This window comes from Schistocerca americana, chromosome 9 (assembly GCF_021461395.2).
Source record: "Schistocerca americana isolate TAMUIC-IGC-003095 chromosome 9, iqSchAmer2.1, whole genome shotgun sequence".
In the NCBI taxonomy this organism is placed as follows: domain Eukaryota; kingdom Metazoa; phylum Arthropoda; class Insecta; order Orthoptera; family Acrididae; genus Schistocerca; species Schistocerca americana.
Genome location: NC_060127.1, coordinates 63,673,906 through 63,690,740, shown reverse-complemented (window position 1 = coordinate 63,690,740; position 16,835 = coordinate 63,673,906). Strand labels below are relative to the sequence as shown.

Sequence of the window (16,835 nt, the reverse complement as noted above, 5' to 3'; positions counted from 1 at the left end):
GCTATCGCTAGGTTGTCACCATAGCTAAACTTTACAGAATCGGTGACTACGTCACAGGTGTACAAGTTAAATAAAAGTGGGGCCAGAACCAAGTGATGTGGGAGACAGTTCTAAATGGTAATTTATGTATTTTTATTTTATTTATTTATTTCTTGTTCTGTAAAGGATTTACCTGTAGTTTCTCCAATGATAACTTTAAACGAGCAGTTTTTAAACAAGTTTTCCATTAGCGTTGTGACCTTTTAACTTGGAATGGTTTGATTTAGCTTGTACTTTAATCCATTCAGCCACACAATGTCATACACTGCTGTGAGGTCAATAAATGTCACTTGGATTTTCTTTTCCATTTAGAAGTCTGCTTGAGTCCAGAAGCAGTGGTCATGTGTGTATGAGCTGTATTTGCAAGAATGTGTTTCTGATTGTTATTTGTTTAGAAAACAGCCAATGCCAGGTCAGTTGTCAGTCACAGTTTTGTAGCAGATTTTTTCCAGTTTGTCTGCAATTTTGACAGTGTATCTGATAATGTGACAATACGTGTTTACGTCACATGAAAGGTGATGTTTCATTGTTCATTTGGAAAACTTACCCAGACCTATTTCTACCAGAGAATCAAAGAATATCTTGATGAGCCAACATCAACAAGATTAATATTTTCAAGTCCTATGTACTATTCTTGCCATTAAATAATGTGCTAGACTAAACATATGTAATTAATGGCACTGTCCAACATTTCACATCTGAAGTGCCTGTCACTGCAAACTCCAGCAGTCATAGAAAGGTGGAAGCTACACTGTCAGGAGACTTATTGTGCTTTATTATATTTTCTTAAACTAAAAAGCATTTTAACTGTAGCATGTAAATTGTGTTACAAAAAACCAAGTTACTATCTGATGATCAATGAAGCAGTTCTCATCTGACTGTTGAAAGAAAATACTGTGTTGCCAGTAACAGCGTAAACTCAGTTATATATCAAACTAATGCCAAACGGTACAGTAGTCGATATATGTATCCTGAATTTAGTACCCTGTGATACAGAACGGTTCTACTGAAAAGAAATATTGTGAAATTGACTGGTTTTCTTTAAATTAAAGTTTATTTATTTACAACACTTACATGGTTGTAATTTGCAGTCATTGTAAACAAAACAAAAGACTTGCAATACCATGCTGATTGGCACAGGAAAGTATGAGGATCATGTTGAACTGAATAACATAACATCTTGCAAAGACAAGAAAAATCAGTCTTCGTGAATTTTCCTGTTTTTTTGTGTTGATATATGAAAATGAACCTGCTAGTCCAGGCAAACCAGGAAAAATGAGGGAAAAAATTTATAAAGTTTTGAAACTTCAGTAAAACTCTCTTAGGTGATGTAGAAATAAAAAACAAAAAAAGCAAGGTAATTAGTTTATGAGCGCTAAAATTTGAAGGTAAAAAAAAGTGAAATTTCTTTTAAAACAAACTTTTATTTATACAGAACAATTTTACTTTATTATCTTTCACTTTAGATTTATGCAACTTGAATTATTGGAATGAAAATCATTTTTCATGAAAGTTGAGAATTACTGTAAAACTAATCAACAATTACTTTTGTTGTGATATATTTACAATCATCTGTACAGCATGCAGACAATGAAAATACCACAATATCTATCAAACAAATTCCTGCCCTTTTTTTTCCCCTCAGAGAACAATCATCCAAATCATCTGTCAAATCACTGTGAGGCACATTAGTGCAGCTTTGTTCATGACAGTTTTTGAACATTGTTGTGCAATGTAGGGTAGCCTTCACACATCCGCACTTCCTTCTGCAGCCTTGAGTGTGGCCACATGAAATCAGTAGCAGCACTTTCTCTGGAGCAGGTGGTCGTTTAATGTAAATTGGGGAGAGGGATGAGTTTGATTCCCTCCAGTCCAGTTTCTGGGATCCAAGTTGTTCCCCAGCCATAGCTGGACTTTTAGGTAAACTTGGTAAGAGTGGAGGCACCCTGCATCAGTAGTGGGTGACAAAGGAGAGAGTATGGCAGAGGAGTTACATATATCTTTAGAACTGTAGCACCTTGTTCTGATGCTACCTTTTCCTTCCTTCATCAGGATTATGCCTCTGTCGTCTGGACCAAGAGCAATAAGTAGCACAAAAAGATCTACATCATGACCGACTATAATCACTTGCTGGTAAAATTTTGAGGCATCTATTGCTTTTGCAACAATTTCAACATCTGCATCATCATCCACAATCCTGTTTTCAATACCAAAACTGCCTAACTTTTGCACAAGCTGTGTAATAAAATTTCCATGTTCAGAGAGCTTTCCAAATATTTGTCACATAGAACAGCATCATTATCTTTATAATATATCTGAATATAGGCTATTAAGGTTTTATAAATGTCACCAAAAGTTCCACTCTCAGGCTCACAACACGATGGATAAGAAACCCTCCATTTATAACAAAGAACTTGGATTTGTCATTGTCAATATTCCTTTCAGGTACTTCATTGAAGAGATTGTACAGTGACAACTTTTTCGTTTTCCTCATCTATCCATTGCTGTCAAACAGTGACATTGCTACACTGATAATTCGTACACTATGTGATCAAAAGTATATGGACACTCCTAAAAACACACATTTTTTCATATTAGGTGCATTGTGCTGCCACCTACTGCCAGATACTCTATGTCACCAACCTCAGTACTCATTAGACTTTGTGAGAGAGCAGAATGGGGTGCTCCGCAGAACTCGCGGACTTCGAACATGGTCAGATGATTGGGTGTCACTTGTATCATACGTCTGTACGCAAGATTGCCACACTCTTAAACATTCCCGGGTCCACTGTTTCCGATGTGACAGTGAAGTGGAAATGTGAAGGGACACGTACAGCACAAAAGCGTACAGGCCGACCTCATCTGTTGACTGCCGACAGTTGAAGAGTGTTATAATATGTAATAGGCAGACATATATACAGACCATCACACAGGAATATGACTCCTTACTCTCCCCCTTAAAACCCACATCCTTTCGTCTTTCCCTCTCCTTCCCTCTTTCCTGATGAAGCGACCGTGGGTTGCGAAAGCTTGAAATTTTTGTGTGTGTCAGTGTGTTTTTTATTGTGTCTATCCACCAGCACTTTCTCGTTTGGTAAGTCACAGCATCTTTGTTTTTTAATAAATTTTTCCCACGTGGAATGTTTCTTTCTATTATATTCATACAATTAAATTATTAATTTGACTAGAGTAGCATGTGATGTGACAAAACCCAGGACAGAGCACACAGTGCAGAAATCTTGGTCTTTTGATGGTGTGAGCCGTTCAGGTAAGCTGGGCCAAACGGCCTGTATGGTGCACGTGTTTGACTTCTGAGGGAGGGACATTACTGTAGCTTATAGTATTATTTGCAAGTTAGTCTTGCGTGTATCAGTTTGTGAGTTGAGAATTTGAACTGTGAATGGAGCGCAACTGTGATATAATGAACTGTTTATCTGTCTGCAGCTGCACTACTTGAACTATTTCAGATACCATGCACCACTGTGTATAGATTTCAGCTTGTGAGCTGAGAATCTGAACTGTGAATGTAGTGCAACTTACACTGACTGTGATATAACAAACTGTTTATTTGCCTGCAACTGCTCTGCTAGAATTATTTTACATTCCGTCTGTACCATTGTGTGTAGTAAGTGTAGGACCATTGTCACAGCAAAGTAATCTCCTGTATATATAGCAAACAGTGTAATTCAAATGTGTGCTAAACGTACATTAACATCACATAGGTTCACTGCCTTAACACCCTGTTTCATTACTTAATTTACTCCTGTCTCGTATCAGTATTTTGTCGACCGAATTCTTACGCCACCTTAATAATCATTATTCGCTTATGTAAGGGAATAATGCCATGGTGTGCAACAAAATCCCTGTGAAACATTATGATCAATATGTTTCTCAAACACTGTCACAAATCTGCTACAAAATAAATTTTCTTTCGCATTAGCTTCTTTTAAACCAACGACATTTCATTCCACCTTTTGTATTTTATTAATACCGTGTATTCTGCTACCATTCATTCATAATCCTCACTGTTTTGCTTTGTGACAAGTATCAATGGAAATTACTGAAAGGTGGGGTTCAAGCTAGGAATGGAAATTTAGATAGATCATGCAATTCTACATCCTGCATACCTTCTGATACAAGGACACTAACACACGTGGATGCACTGTGTTCCATGTAACAGGAGGGGTCTCAGATTTACAGCTTTCACAGTACAACACATTACCACAGCAGATGTATTTAACATACATAAAGCATATTGTTAAATACTACAAGACTGTTATTGAAATGTTACACCAATGAGATTAAAAGTTGTGTTGCGGTAACTAACAAAAAGGTATAACAACAAGATAACTTTTACAAAAGTCTTGTACAATGATACATTTGCTACAAGCAACAGAAGTTACTACTTTACAAAATCACAACAATTTCTTCTTTATGCACGTTTTCGTCACCAAGTACTCTAGATGATAAGTGTGTCTTCAGCTGCTCCTTCACAAAACTGGCCAAAACAGTATTCTGTATTACACTTTTTGCCACACCCCCAGCAATTTGGAGAGACTTTTATCTTTTCTCACTGCTCTGACTCTTCTCTTTCAGTTCCACGTGCTTCAGATTTTCTGAAAATACAGGTAATAATTTCATTCCACTGAAAAATACCTAACATAATTATTCCTAAGCCAATAAAGCTGTATTACCTATGGATAAGCCAATGTGACCATTCCATTTCATATCATTACAAATTGTTACACCCAGGTAAATGATGTCAATTGTGTTTCAGTGATATTGTAGTCATTGGATACAAGTGCAAAATTTTAAACTTCTGAACATTAACAGTGAGTTGTCAATCACAAAATCTTATAAAGATCTGACTGATTATATGTGCAGTTTTTTTTTTAGACCTATGTTGTTATAGATAACTGTGTCATCTGCAGAAAGTCTGAGTTTACTATGAACATGATCTGCACGGTCATTAATATACTACATGAACAGCAAGGTCTCAACACACTTTCCTGGGGCACACCTGAAGTTTCATTGACATCTGTTGATGACACTCCACCCAAGATAATATGCTGTGGCCTTCATTCCAAGCAATTTCAAATCTGCTCATAGGTCTTGGCTAATATTCCATATAATCACTTCCTTCCGACTGGTTTAATGCAGCCCACCATGAATTTCTCTCTCGTGCCAATGTCATCTCAGAGCAGCACTATCACCCAATGTCCTCAATTATTTGTTGGATGTTTTCCTACCTGTCTTTCCCTACAGTTTTATCCTGTATACCTCCCTCCGGTTCCATGGAAGTTATTTCCCAATGTCTTAACACACACTGTTTCATACTGCATCGTCTTCTTGTAAGTATTTTCCACATGTTTATTCTGCAGAGAATCTCTTCATTCATTATCCTACTAGTTTACCTAATTTTTAACATCCTTCTACAGTACCACATCTCAAATGCTTCAACTCTCTTCTGTTCAGGTTTTCCCACAGTCCACTTTCCACTACCATACAATGCTCTGCTCCAAACTTGCATTTCCAGAAATTTCTTCATCAAATTAAGGCCTTGTTAGTACTAGTAGATTTCTTTTGACCAAGATTGCCCTCTTTGCCTGTGCTAGTCTGCTTTTTATGACATTTTCGCTTTATCCGTCATGTGTTACTTTGCTTCCTAGGTAGCAACACTTCTTAACCCTGAGGTCACCAGTTTTTGTGTTAAGTTTTTCACTAATTTAATTTCTGCTATTCCTCATTACTGTCATCTTTTTTATTTTACTGTCAATGCCTATTCTGCATTCATTAGATTGTTCCTTCCATTCAACAGGTCCTGTAATTCTTATTCACTTTCACCGAGAATAGTAATGTCATCAAAGAATCTTATCATTGATGTCCATTCACCCAGAATTTTAATCCTATTCTTGGATCTTGACAGATTTAACTGTGTCCAGCCCAAATGTTATGCTGCATTAGGAAAAACTTTAAAATATTATTTCTGACTTGTAAATTATTCTAGCAACACATTAAACATGATTTGAAATTCTTTTTAATTAGTGCACTTTTTTCTTAATGGGTCCACATGGAGCCAATACACATTATCTTTTATCTTGTTGTGCTGCCATCTAGTGATTTAGTTTACACACTAGAATGCAATGGTGCCTGGGGAACCAGTGGGCTTTTGTGGATACTGCAGAAATATCTGAAACCTGTACTGGGCCCAAATGGAAAGGGTTAAAAGAATATGAAATTTCCCAGACTGGCAATGTTTCCCAGAATCCAAAATGAACCTCTGTCTCGAAATTTGGAAGGAAATCCTAAGAGATTTCAGTTGTATATAAAGTACACCAGTGACTACCGTATTTACTCGAATCTAAGCCACACTTTTTTTCCGACTTTTGTAATCCAAAAAACCGCCTGCGGCTTAGAATCGAGTGCAAAGCAAGCGGAAGTTCTGAAAAATGTTGGTGGGTGCCGCCACAACTAACTTCTGCCGTCGAATATATGTAGCGCTACATAGGCATGCTTTGTAAGCACAAAGATAAATACTGGCACCAAAACCGCAGTGTCATTAAATAAATTAAAAAAAAAAAAAAAAAAAAAAAAAAAAAAAAAAAGGTGGAAGACGAGCTTTTTTCTCCGCCCCGAGTTTCGACCACTGCATTTTCGTACATTATCCAACGAAGTAAATACAATTGTTCATCTTCGAATGTAGCAGCAGCATTTCAATGTACTACGAAAATCCGACTGGCAAGACTGTTTGGGATGTTTGTCAATATGGCCAACTCTACATTTTGGATTTTTTCCTACCTGTGAGAAGAGATGGTTACTAATAGGAACTTTTATGAATTGTGAATCACATGCAGTTTTCTCTTCACCATAAGAATAATATGAATATAAACATTTTATCACATATTGTTTCGTGTTTGCTGCTATCTCATTTAAATCCTGTCTGCCTAATAAACTACGAAACTAGAGTGAGACAACAGCAAACGTGGAAGAATATACATATCATGCCATCTTTATATTCGTATTATTCTTATGCCTAATAGTGATACAGTCAGAAATGAAGCACGGCAATTGACTACATTTTTAAATCTAAGATGACTCTAATTTCTGTGCAGAATGTAACGTACTAAAGAGGTGCCTGCAAAGATTTTCAAACGGAGAAAAATTTTCACTAAACTCTCGTTCAGAACATCTATCATACGCAGTCTATTATTTGGTTCTTGTTAATCATCAGCAAAGAAAGCAGCAGTGTAAGTAACAACAAATACCAGTCTCTTGCCATTGTTTCGCTAATGAGACGATTCCTCTCTTTTTTTATTATAAGCGATGGTAGCGCACACAAAAGGAAGCCATGCTGCGAGCGGCGACAGGCCGTAAACACGCACTATCAGAATGCAACAAACAATGCATGACACAGTACAGTAATGCATTTTCAGCTTAGAGTGACGTAAACACCTACAACAAAGAAAACAGCGCTCATCAGATCAAAGAAAACTAAGCAATCAATTCAAACCAGACGAAGCACGTGAAAAAGGAGTCGTACCCATATAAATAAGGACGGAGCGCCTGACGCATAGCAATGGCTACCTGGCAAAGCGTAACTGCTAAGCTTACAACTCGAACCAAACTACTGTAGCTGTATCGTCATTCATTCGATCTAAATTGTGTCTAATATTACAACGGACCAACTTTGTTTCCATTTGGGGATGTGGCCTAAAACTTTAGTCTCCCCTTGAATTTCGAGTCTCAAATTTCAGGTGCGGCTTAGATTCGGGAAAATTTTTTTTCCTCGATTTCGAGTCTCATTTTTCAGGTGTGGCTTAGATTCGAGTAAATATGGTAGACACAGTCCATAAATTCCACTGTCTGACAGCAATGACATTGTTACCCACAGCAGTACCACGAATGTGGAGCTGTTTAATAAGGTTTTTTGATATTCCCACAACACAGACGACGTAGAAAATATTCCAGAATCTGAATCAAGAACAGCTGCCAACATTAGCAACTTAGAAGTGTAGCAAAGCAACTTTTAATAAAGTCAAGTCTTCCGGACCAGAATACATAGCAATTAGGTTCCTTTTAGAGTATGCCAATGGAATAGCTCATTATTTAACAATCCTATACAACTGCTCACGCGATGAAAGAGCTGTACTTACGGATTCGTCACATCAATACACAAGAATAGAAATGGAAATAACCTCCTAAATTACAGACCTTTATCACTGACAATGATTTGCAGTAGGATTTTGAAGCATATACTGTGCTCAAACATTATGAATTATGTTGAAGAAAATGATGTATTGACGCACAGCCAGCAGTGATTCAGAAAACACTATTCTTATGGAACACAACTAGCTCTTTTTCATACGAATTGACAAGTGCTATTGAAAGGGGATTTCAGACTGATTCTATATTTTTAGATTTCGAGAAGGCTTCTGACTCCGCTGCTCACTTCTAATTAAATTGCGAGCTCATGAAGTATCGTCTCACTTGCGTGACTGGATTTGTGATTTCCTGTCACAAAGGTCACCGTTCGTAGCAACTGATGGAAAGTCATGGGGTAGAACAGATGCGATATCTGGCATTCCCCAAGTAAGTGTTAATAGCGCCTCTGCTGATGCTAATATACGAGGGCAGTTCAATAAGTAATGCAACACATTTTTTTTCTCGGCCAATTTTGGTTGAAAAAACCGGAAATTTCTTGTGGAATATTTTCAAACATTCCCGCTTCGTCTCGTATAGTTTCATTGGCTTCTGACAGGTGGCAGCGCTGTACGGAGCTGTTAAAATGGCGTCTGTAACGGATGTGCGTTGCAAACAACGGGCAGTGATCGAATTTCTTTTGGCGGAAAACCAGGGCATCTCAGATATTCATAGGCGCTTGCAGAATGTCTACGGTGATCTGGCAGTGGACAAAAGCACGGTGAGTCGTTGGGCAAAGCGTGTGTCATCACCGCCGCAAGGTCAAGCAAGACTGTCTGATCTCCCGCTTGCGGGCCGGCCGTGCACAGCTGTGACTCCTGCAATGGCGGAGCGTGCGAACACACTCGTTCGAGATGATCGACGGATCACCATCAAACAACTCAGTGCTCAACTTGACATCTCTGTTGGTAGTGCTGTCACAATTGTTCACCAGTTGGGATATTCAAAGGTTTGTTCCCGCTGGGTCCCTCGTTGTCTAACCGAACACCATAAAGAGCAAAGGAGAACCATCTGTGCGGAATTGCTTGCTCGCCATGTGGCTGAGGGTGACAATTTCTTGTCAAGATTGTTACAGGCGATGAAACATGGGTTCATCACTTCGAACCTGAAACAAATCGGCAATCAATGGAGTGGCGCCACACCCACTCCCCTACCAAGAAAAAGTTTAAAGCCATACCCTCAGCCGGTAAAGTCATGGTTACAGTCTTCTGGGCTGCTGAAGGGGTTATTCTGTTCGATGTCCTTCGCCATGGTCAAACGATCAACTCTGAAGTGTATTGTGCTACTCTTCAGAAATTGAAGAGAAGACTTCAGCGTGTTCGTAGGCACAAAAATCTGAACGAACTTCTCCTTCTTCATGACAACGCAAGACCTCACACAAGTCTTCGCACCCGAGAGGAGCTCACAAAACCTCAGTGGACTGTTCTTCCTCATGCACCCTACAGCCCCGATCTCGCACCGTCGGATTTCCATATGTTTGGCCCAATGAAGGACGCAATCCGTGGGAGGCACTACGCGGATGGTGAAGAAGTTATTGATGCAGTACGACGTTGGCTCCGACATCGACCAGTGGAATGGTACCGTGCAGGCATACAGGCCCTCATTTCAAGGTGGCATAAGGCCGTAGCATTGAATGGAGATTACGTTGAAAAATAGTGTTGTGTAGCTAAAAGATTGGGGAATAACCTGGTGTATTTCAATGCTGAATAAAACAACCCCTGTTTCAGAAAAAAAAATGTGTTGCATTACTTATTGAACTGCCCTCGTACATAACTGTCTCCCAGACAATGTGAATAGTGTTCTTAGATTGTTTGCACATGATGCTGTCATTTGCCATTTATTGAAGTCACAAGACCATCAAACAAATTTGTAAAATGATATAGGCAAGATATCTGTACGGCGTGGAAAATGGCAATCGACTCTAAACAATAAAAAGTGTGAGGTCATCCATACGAGCACTAAAAGAAAATTGTTAAATTTTGGTTACACAATACATCACACAGAGTTAAACACTGTCAATTTGACTAAATATCTATGAATTACAATTACAAACAACTTAAATTGGAACCATCACATAGAAAATGTTTTGGGGAAGGCAAACCAAAGATTGCAATGTATTGGCAGGAGACTTTGAAGATGCTACAAACCTGTGACACAGACTGGCTTCATTGCACTTGTCCCATGCTCTTCTGGAGTACTGCTGTGAGGTGTGATATCCTTACGAGACAGGATTCACACAGGATACAAACAGGGAGAGCTCATAATATACACAAGGTGGAGTAGTAATTATTAAAACAAAGTCGTTTCTCATTGCGGCAAGATCTTTTCACAAAATTTCAATCAACAGATTTCTTCTCCAAATGCAAAAATACTTTGACTCCTGCCTACATAAGGAAAAATGATTACCGTAATAGAATAAGTCACAGCTCACACAGAAATACGTAAGTATTCATTTTTTCTGTGTGCTATTTGAGAATGGAACAGTGGAGAAATAGTCTGAAAGTGGCTTGATGATCCCCTGCCAAGGACTAAAAGGTCAGTTGCATAGTAGTGATGTAGATGCAGATTTCTGTCATAGTTTCTTTGATGTACAGAGTAAAGAGAAGGGGCAAATGACTGCATCCCTGCCATAAATCATTTTTAATCCGAGCCCTTCCTTCTTGTTGTTTTCTCTTGGTTTTTGTAGATATTTTATAGTGCCCATTTTTCCCAATAGCTTACTCCTACTTTTCTCAGAATTTTGAACATATTGCAAAAAATGGTTCAAATGGCTCTAAGCACTATGGGACTTAACATCTGAGGTCATCAGTCCCCTAAAACTTAGAACTACTTAAACATAACTAACCTAAGGACATCACACACATCCATGCCCGAGGCAGGATTCGAACCTGCGACCATAGCAGTAGCGCGGTTCCGGACTGAAGCGCCTAGAACAGCTCGGCCACCGTGGCCGGCGAACATATTGGACTATTCTATATTGCTGAATGCTTATTCTAGGTCAATAAATCCTTTGAACATATCTTTATGTTTCCTAAGTCTTACTTCCATTATGAAGCACAACAACATTAGATTGCCTGTCTGGTGCCTTTAATTTTCCAAAGATAAACTGCTCATCAACAACATTTCTGACAGGAGGAGGAGCCAGTGGACCCAAAAGCTTGCGAATCTCAGCTCCTTTCTATGTGTTTTCTGCTGCAGCAGCTTGGTGAGTAGATTTCGTACCTATCTAACTACATAACATTTTCAAAAATTGATTATTTTCATCAAAATACTAGTGTTAGTAGTTTCAAAAACAGCTAAAATCACTAAAATTGAAAAAGACTCCAGGGGCTGATGCCATCCCTGTTGGATTCTGTGAAGAATTTGCAGCCAAGTTAGCTTCCATTTTGACCACAATATACTGCACGTTTCAGACAAAAAAGTGTGCCTAGTGGTTGGAAGAAACCACACCTTGCACCCTTCTACAAGAAGGTTAGCAGTAGTGGTACACAAAACTACAGCCCAATCTCTTTAATGTCTGTCAGTTGGTAGAATATTGCAACATATTCTGAGTTTGAACACAGAAGTATCTTGAACAGAATGACCTAAATACCAACCATCACAGATTTTAAAAGCATTGATCAATTGAAACCAGCTGGCACTTTTCTCACATGATATTCTGAAAGTTGTGGATCAAGATAATAAGGTGGAAGCAGTATTTGTTGACTTCAGAAAAGAATTGGAGTCACTACTGTGGTGTCACAACCAGACACCACACTTGCTAGGTGGTAGCCTTTAAATCGGCGGCGGTCCATTAGTATACGCCGGACCCGCGTGTCGCCACTGTCAGTGATTGCAGACCGAGCGCCGCCACACGGCAGGTCTAGAGAGACTTCCTAGCACTCGCCCCAGTTGTACAGCCGACTTTGCTAGTGATGGTTCACTGACAAATTAAGCTCTCAATTGCTGAGACGATAGTTAGCATAGCCTTCAGCTACGTCATTTGCTACGACCTGGCAAGGCGCCATTATCAATTGCTATTTATCTTGTGATGCATGTACCGTCAGACCGATGTTCACCAATTATGGATTAAAGTTAAGTATTCCAGAAGCTACGTACTATTTTTGCTACTATAAAGACCTTGTCATTTTCCAGACCTCACGCCAGCCTGCGTGAGCTTAAACGCGTGCCTTTCGGCTACCTGTCATAGTGGATTGGCTGTCTTGCCAGTCCACAACAACTACCATGCCAGAAGCTACTAATAAAAGTATGATTGTGGACTGGGATAGACAAACATAGATACAAGAAAGTTAACAGTGAAGAAACCTTGGGTGACAGAATATTACTGTTGAGGAATGGAAATGGAAAACACTGCAAGTGCCAAACCTCACATTTGTAAAATAAATGAGATATTAAGAATATTCTATGTGCCATACCAGGAAACTGGTTCTAAGTGATGCTAATTACATTTTTACAAGTTGTTCTTGCTAAATATAGCAATTAGCTGGTATTAGTATTTCTATTTATTTAAACACATAGTGGTGTTGCAAGTTTCAAACTGACAGGTTTATCTTCAGATGGCTGTTCACATTTCTATTACATTTGTTCTCATTTACATTAGTTGTTGGCTGCTCTTCTTCCAACAAGTAATGTAAACAGCAACAGTTGTGATATAAATGTAAACAGCCATTTGAAGATGAACCTGTCAGTAATGAAACTGGTAACAGCGCTATTTCTGTAAATAAATAGCATTACTAACAGTGGCTGGTTGCTGTTTCCTTCTTCGCAAAAATCATCTTGTGTTTTGTGCACAGCCATGATCTCAAACTGTGTTTTTGACATTATAGCATGAAGAAAGTTTTTGTTCTAAATGCCATTAATACTGAGGCACAACATTTTATTTATGACAATACAAGTACAGAAAAATATTGGGATTCGATTTTTTAATAGGTAGAACTGTAGTCAATAAAAACCATTTCTCATACCTTTTAAATTTTGGAACTCCAGCTGAAAGCGCAGATTGGTACAAAGATCATGCACCATTTATCAATACATGTTTGGAAAGACTTTCTCCATGATTTAGCACCTGAATCACATCTATGGACATTCATCAGAGTACTGAGAACACAGTAACACTGAAAACATGCCTTGTGGGGGGAAAAAAAGATACTTAGAACATTTTCCATTTCCATTCTTCAAATGACTGACAAACAAAGGAAGTACAAAAAGTTCATGGAAAGATAGGAATACAGAAATACAAGTCACTTAGCAATGAAATAAACAGGATGTGCTGGAAAGCTATGGTGAAATGGCTTGAGGAAAAATTTGAAGAAATCAAAAAAGAAATGGTTGCCGAAATGCCTGGTTCAGCATACAGAAAAATGAAAACAACCTTCAGTGAAATTAAATGCAACGGTGTCAACATTAGAGAGTGCAAATGCAGTTCCTCTGTTAAGTCCAGAGGAGACAGTGGGTAGGTGGAAAGAGTACACTAGAGGCCTTTCAAGGAGGAAGAATATTATGATGATGTGATAAAAGAAACATAGGAGTCGATATTGAAGACAAAGGTGATTGAGTGAGAGAGAGAATGTTTAACAAAGCTTTGCAATATTTGCGATCAAATACAGCAGAAAGTATGGATAACTACCCCTTGGAATTCCTAAAATCATTGGGGAAGTGGCAACCAAATAACTATTTTGGTTGGTATGTAGAGTCTATATACTGGAAGCATGTCAACAGACCCTTGGAAAACGATCACCCACACAACCCTGAAGATAGCAAGGGTGATAAATAAAAGAGCTATTGTATGATCAGCTTGACAGCTTCATGCGCCAAATTTGCTAACAAGGATAATGTACAGAAGAATGGAAAAGAAAATTGAGTATGTAGTTAGACCAAGGTGAAGCAGCAGAAAAAACAAAGGTAATTGGAGTCACTGGCTCCTTCTTCTGGCAGAAGTGTTGAAGGGGAAGGAAGAGAGGTGAAGGTTTAAAAAATGGGGAGAGTTTGGAGAAGTCACTCAGGGGAGACTTACTGCATGGGATCAGGAGAAAAGACAGGTTTTTGGGGACTGCTCTGGATGGGATTTGAAAACTTGAGAGCTTATAAGTGGAAGTGCACTGTATGTAGTAGAGGTGACAGTCTTTTTGTTGTGCCTATCTGCAACTCAGAATCTCTGCTATATTGTGTGTAGCAACTTTCCTTTTCATAATATTGTCAGAAAATAAAATATATAGAAAACTAAAAGGAGTAAAGAAAAGAATACTTTCTGAGAAGAAATGCTGAGGCTGAAGAAATTAATGTAAATAAAGGCCAGGTGAGTGCGAGAACTGAGGACATCATGTACTGCCAGTTCCCACCCGCAGAGTTCTGAGACACTGGTGTCTGGGGAGAGAATTCATATGGCATGTGTGGTGAAACAGACACCGAGATCACAACTGAAATGCTGTAGAACATGCTGTGCAACAGAATATTGTGTGTTGCCAGTATACATACACTCTCTGTTTATGTCCATTCATTCTGGCAGGTAACTTTGTGATTATGACGCTAAAGTAAAAGGCGAACAAAGTTTATGTAACACTTGGGAGATTACGTGTCATTTCATTTCACAGGTGGCTCTCCCTTTGGTAGTATATGTTGTACCAGTTACAGGGCTGGTATAGGTGGTGGTAGGAGGGTGCATAGGGCAAGTCTTCTAGTGGGGACAGTCACAGGGGTCAGCAGGATCATAGGGTCTGATAAAGATATTACAGAGATTTGGGCAGGCAACAAAAAGCTATTCTATGTGTGGTGGGCCAAATGTCAGATAGAATGGACTTCACTTCAGGGAATGATTTCAGGAAGTGATAGCCTCGTCGAAGTAGCTGATTATTACACATGTACCAGCTGTTGTGTAAACTTTTTTAGGCTTTTGTAATGGCATGACTACCACAAGTTAGGATGAAAGGGCATAGGCAGAGGGTGTTACTGCCAACACACAATATTCTGTTGCACAGCATGCTCTAAAACATGAGAGTCGTGACCTTGGTCCTGTAACATTAAACATGCCATCTCGATTCTTCCACCAGACGCCAGTTGCCGAGAACTCCGCAGATGGAAACTGGAGCTACACTTCTACTATATGCAATGCACTTAGCATTCCACTCTTATTAACTCGTGCACAATGTTTTGTCAGTAATCTCTGTCTTGCATATTAGCCTATCTACCACTTTTAACCTCTCAGGTTTTCAAAGCTTGTCCAGTGCAGCCCCCAAAACTCATCCCGTCCAGGTAGTCTCCCCAGTCTGTGTAACTTTCCCAAACTCTTCCCATTTCATAAACCATCACTGCTCTATTACGTATGTTATATATAAGAGCTTTGCAACAACTGTTCGAAAGTAACATGCTCCTAAAATAGCATGAACACCTCGAACTAATTTATGAGCGTGACATGATGTCATAGGAGCAACGACGTATATGACATAATCTGTTACCAAAAAAAATCATCCGTAACATACTTGAAAATGGCCTAAGGCTGAAATTGTACAATATTGTACAATTGTACAGGAAATAAAGGAAATGATAGCTGAAGGCTTCAAGAAAGCATTCAAAAAATGTCCATACACGTTGTCTCCTGCTGCTGCTGCTGCTGCTTCTTGGTGGATAGATATTTTTAATCCATCCAATTACATGACAGTAATGTCTGCACAACTCACATTTGTGATACAGTGTAAATTAATTTAGAGCAGTACTTATGTGTTTTCTTTTGTAAAGAAAAATTTAATGAGTGGAAATAACCTTTCTACATGCCAGGCTACTTTACAAATGATTTAATGTGTTAAATATACAACGATATAACTTCGCAGGTACATTCAGTGACGTATGTAGGTACTGTATACAAAACATGCTACGACTATATTTGGTAGTACAGAAGTAATAAATCAAAATGTCATGCCTGATCCTGAAGTTTGCCTGCACTAACCGCAAAAGTGTAGTAAGTAATAAACTTTTTCCTTTCATCAGTTTGTAGGGATGTTAGGGAAAAAAATTTTTTGAAATTATATGTCAACTTTTTTGAAGTTGCTAAGTGCTCACATTCTCAAATACAGACGAGTGAAATTGCGCGATGTCAGTCATGCTGCCTCAAGACAAACACACAGTTTCTAATTACACAATGGAAAGTCCTGGATGGAATAAAACAACATGGATAGATTGGTGTCCACCTGATAGACAAGGCATTGTGTCACAGACGTGCACAATGAAAATACTGCCAAACATTTACACTTTTGGCCAAAATGCCTTCTTTGGAAATAGAAAAAACACGTACGAGGGTTGCCCAAAAAGTAATGCACCGCATTTTTTTCCTTCAACAATTCTTTATTGAGCATAATGAGAGTTACACACATGAAAGAATGGTGATACACACCCCATTTTTCCACGTAATCTCCATCCCATTCTATGGCACTCCTCCAGCACAAAACAAGGGCGTTGGTACCAATCTTTGTCCTGGTGGCAGAGCCAGTGCTTCTCTGTGCGAATCACTTCTTTTGCTGATTGGCAGATGCAGCATCAACTGCCAAGTCGTAATGTGTCTGTCCTCGCGAATGACAACATCAGCTCGCTGCATCATGTCAGGTGTG

At 38.9% G+C, this 16,835-nt stretch overlaps 1 protein-coding gene across 1 annotated transcript in view; it reads right to left on the bottom strand.

Moving 5' to 3' along the window:
• Positions 1–4,401: 4,401 nt before the first annotated feature.
• Positions 4,402–16,835, bottom strand: part of LOC124551007 (histone deacetylase 8-like) — a 76,187-nt gene continuing 63,753 nt past the window's right edge. The window contains exon 9 of the mRNA XM_047125851.1: positions 4,402–4,655. Within this exon, the coding sequence (XP_046981807.1) occupies positions 4,600–4,655 (56 nt within the window). The 3' untranslated portion in view covers positions 4,402–4,599. The remainder of the gene's footprint in view (positions 4,656–16,835) is intronic.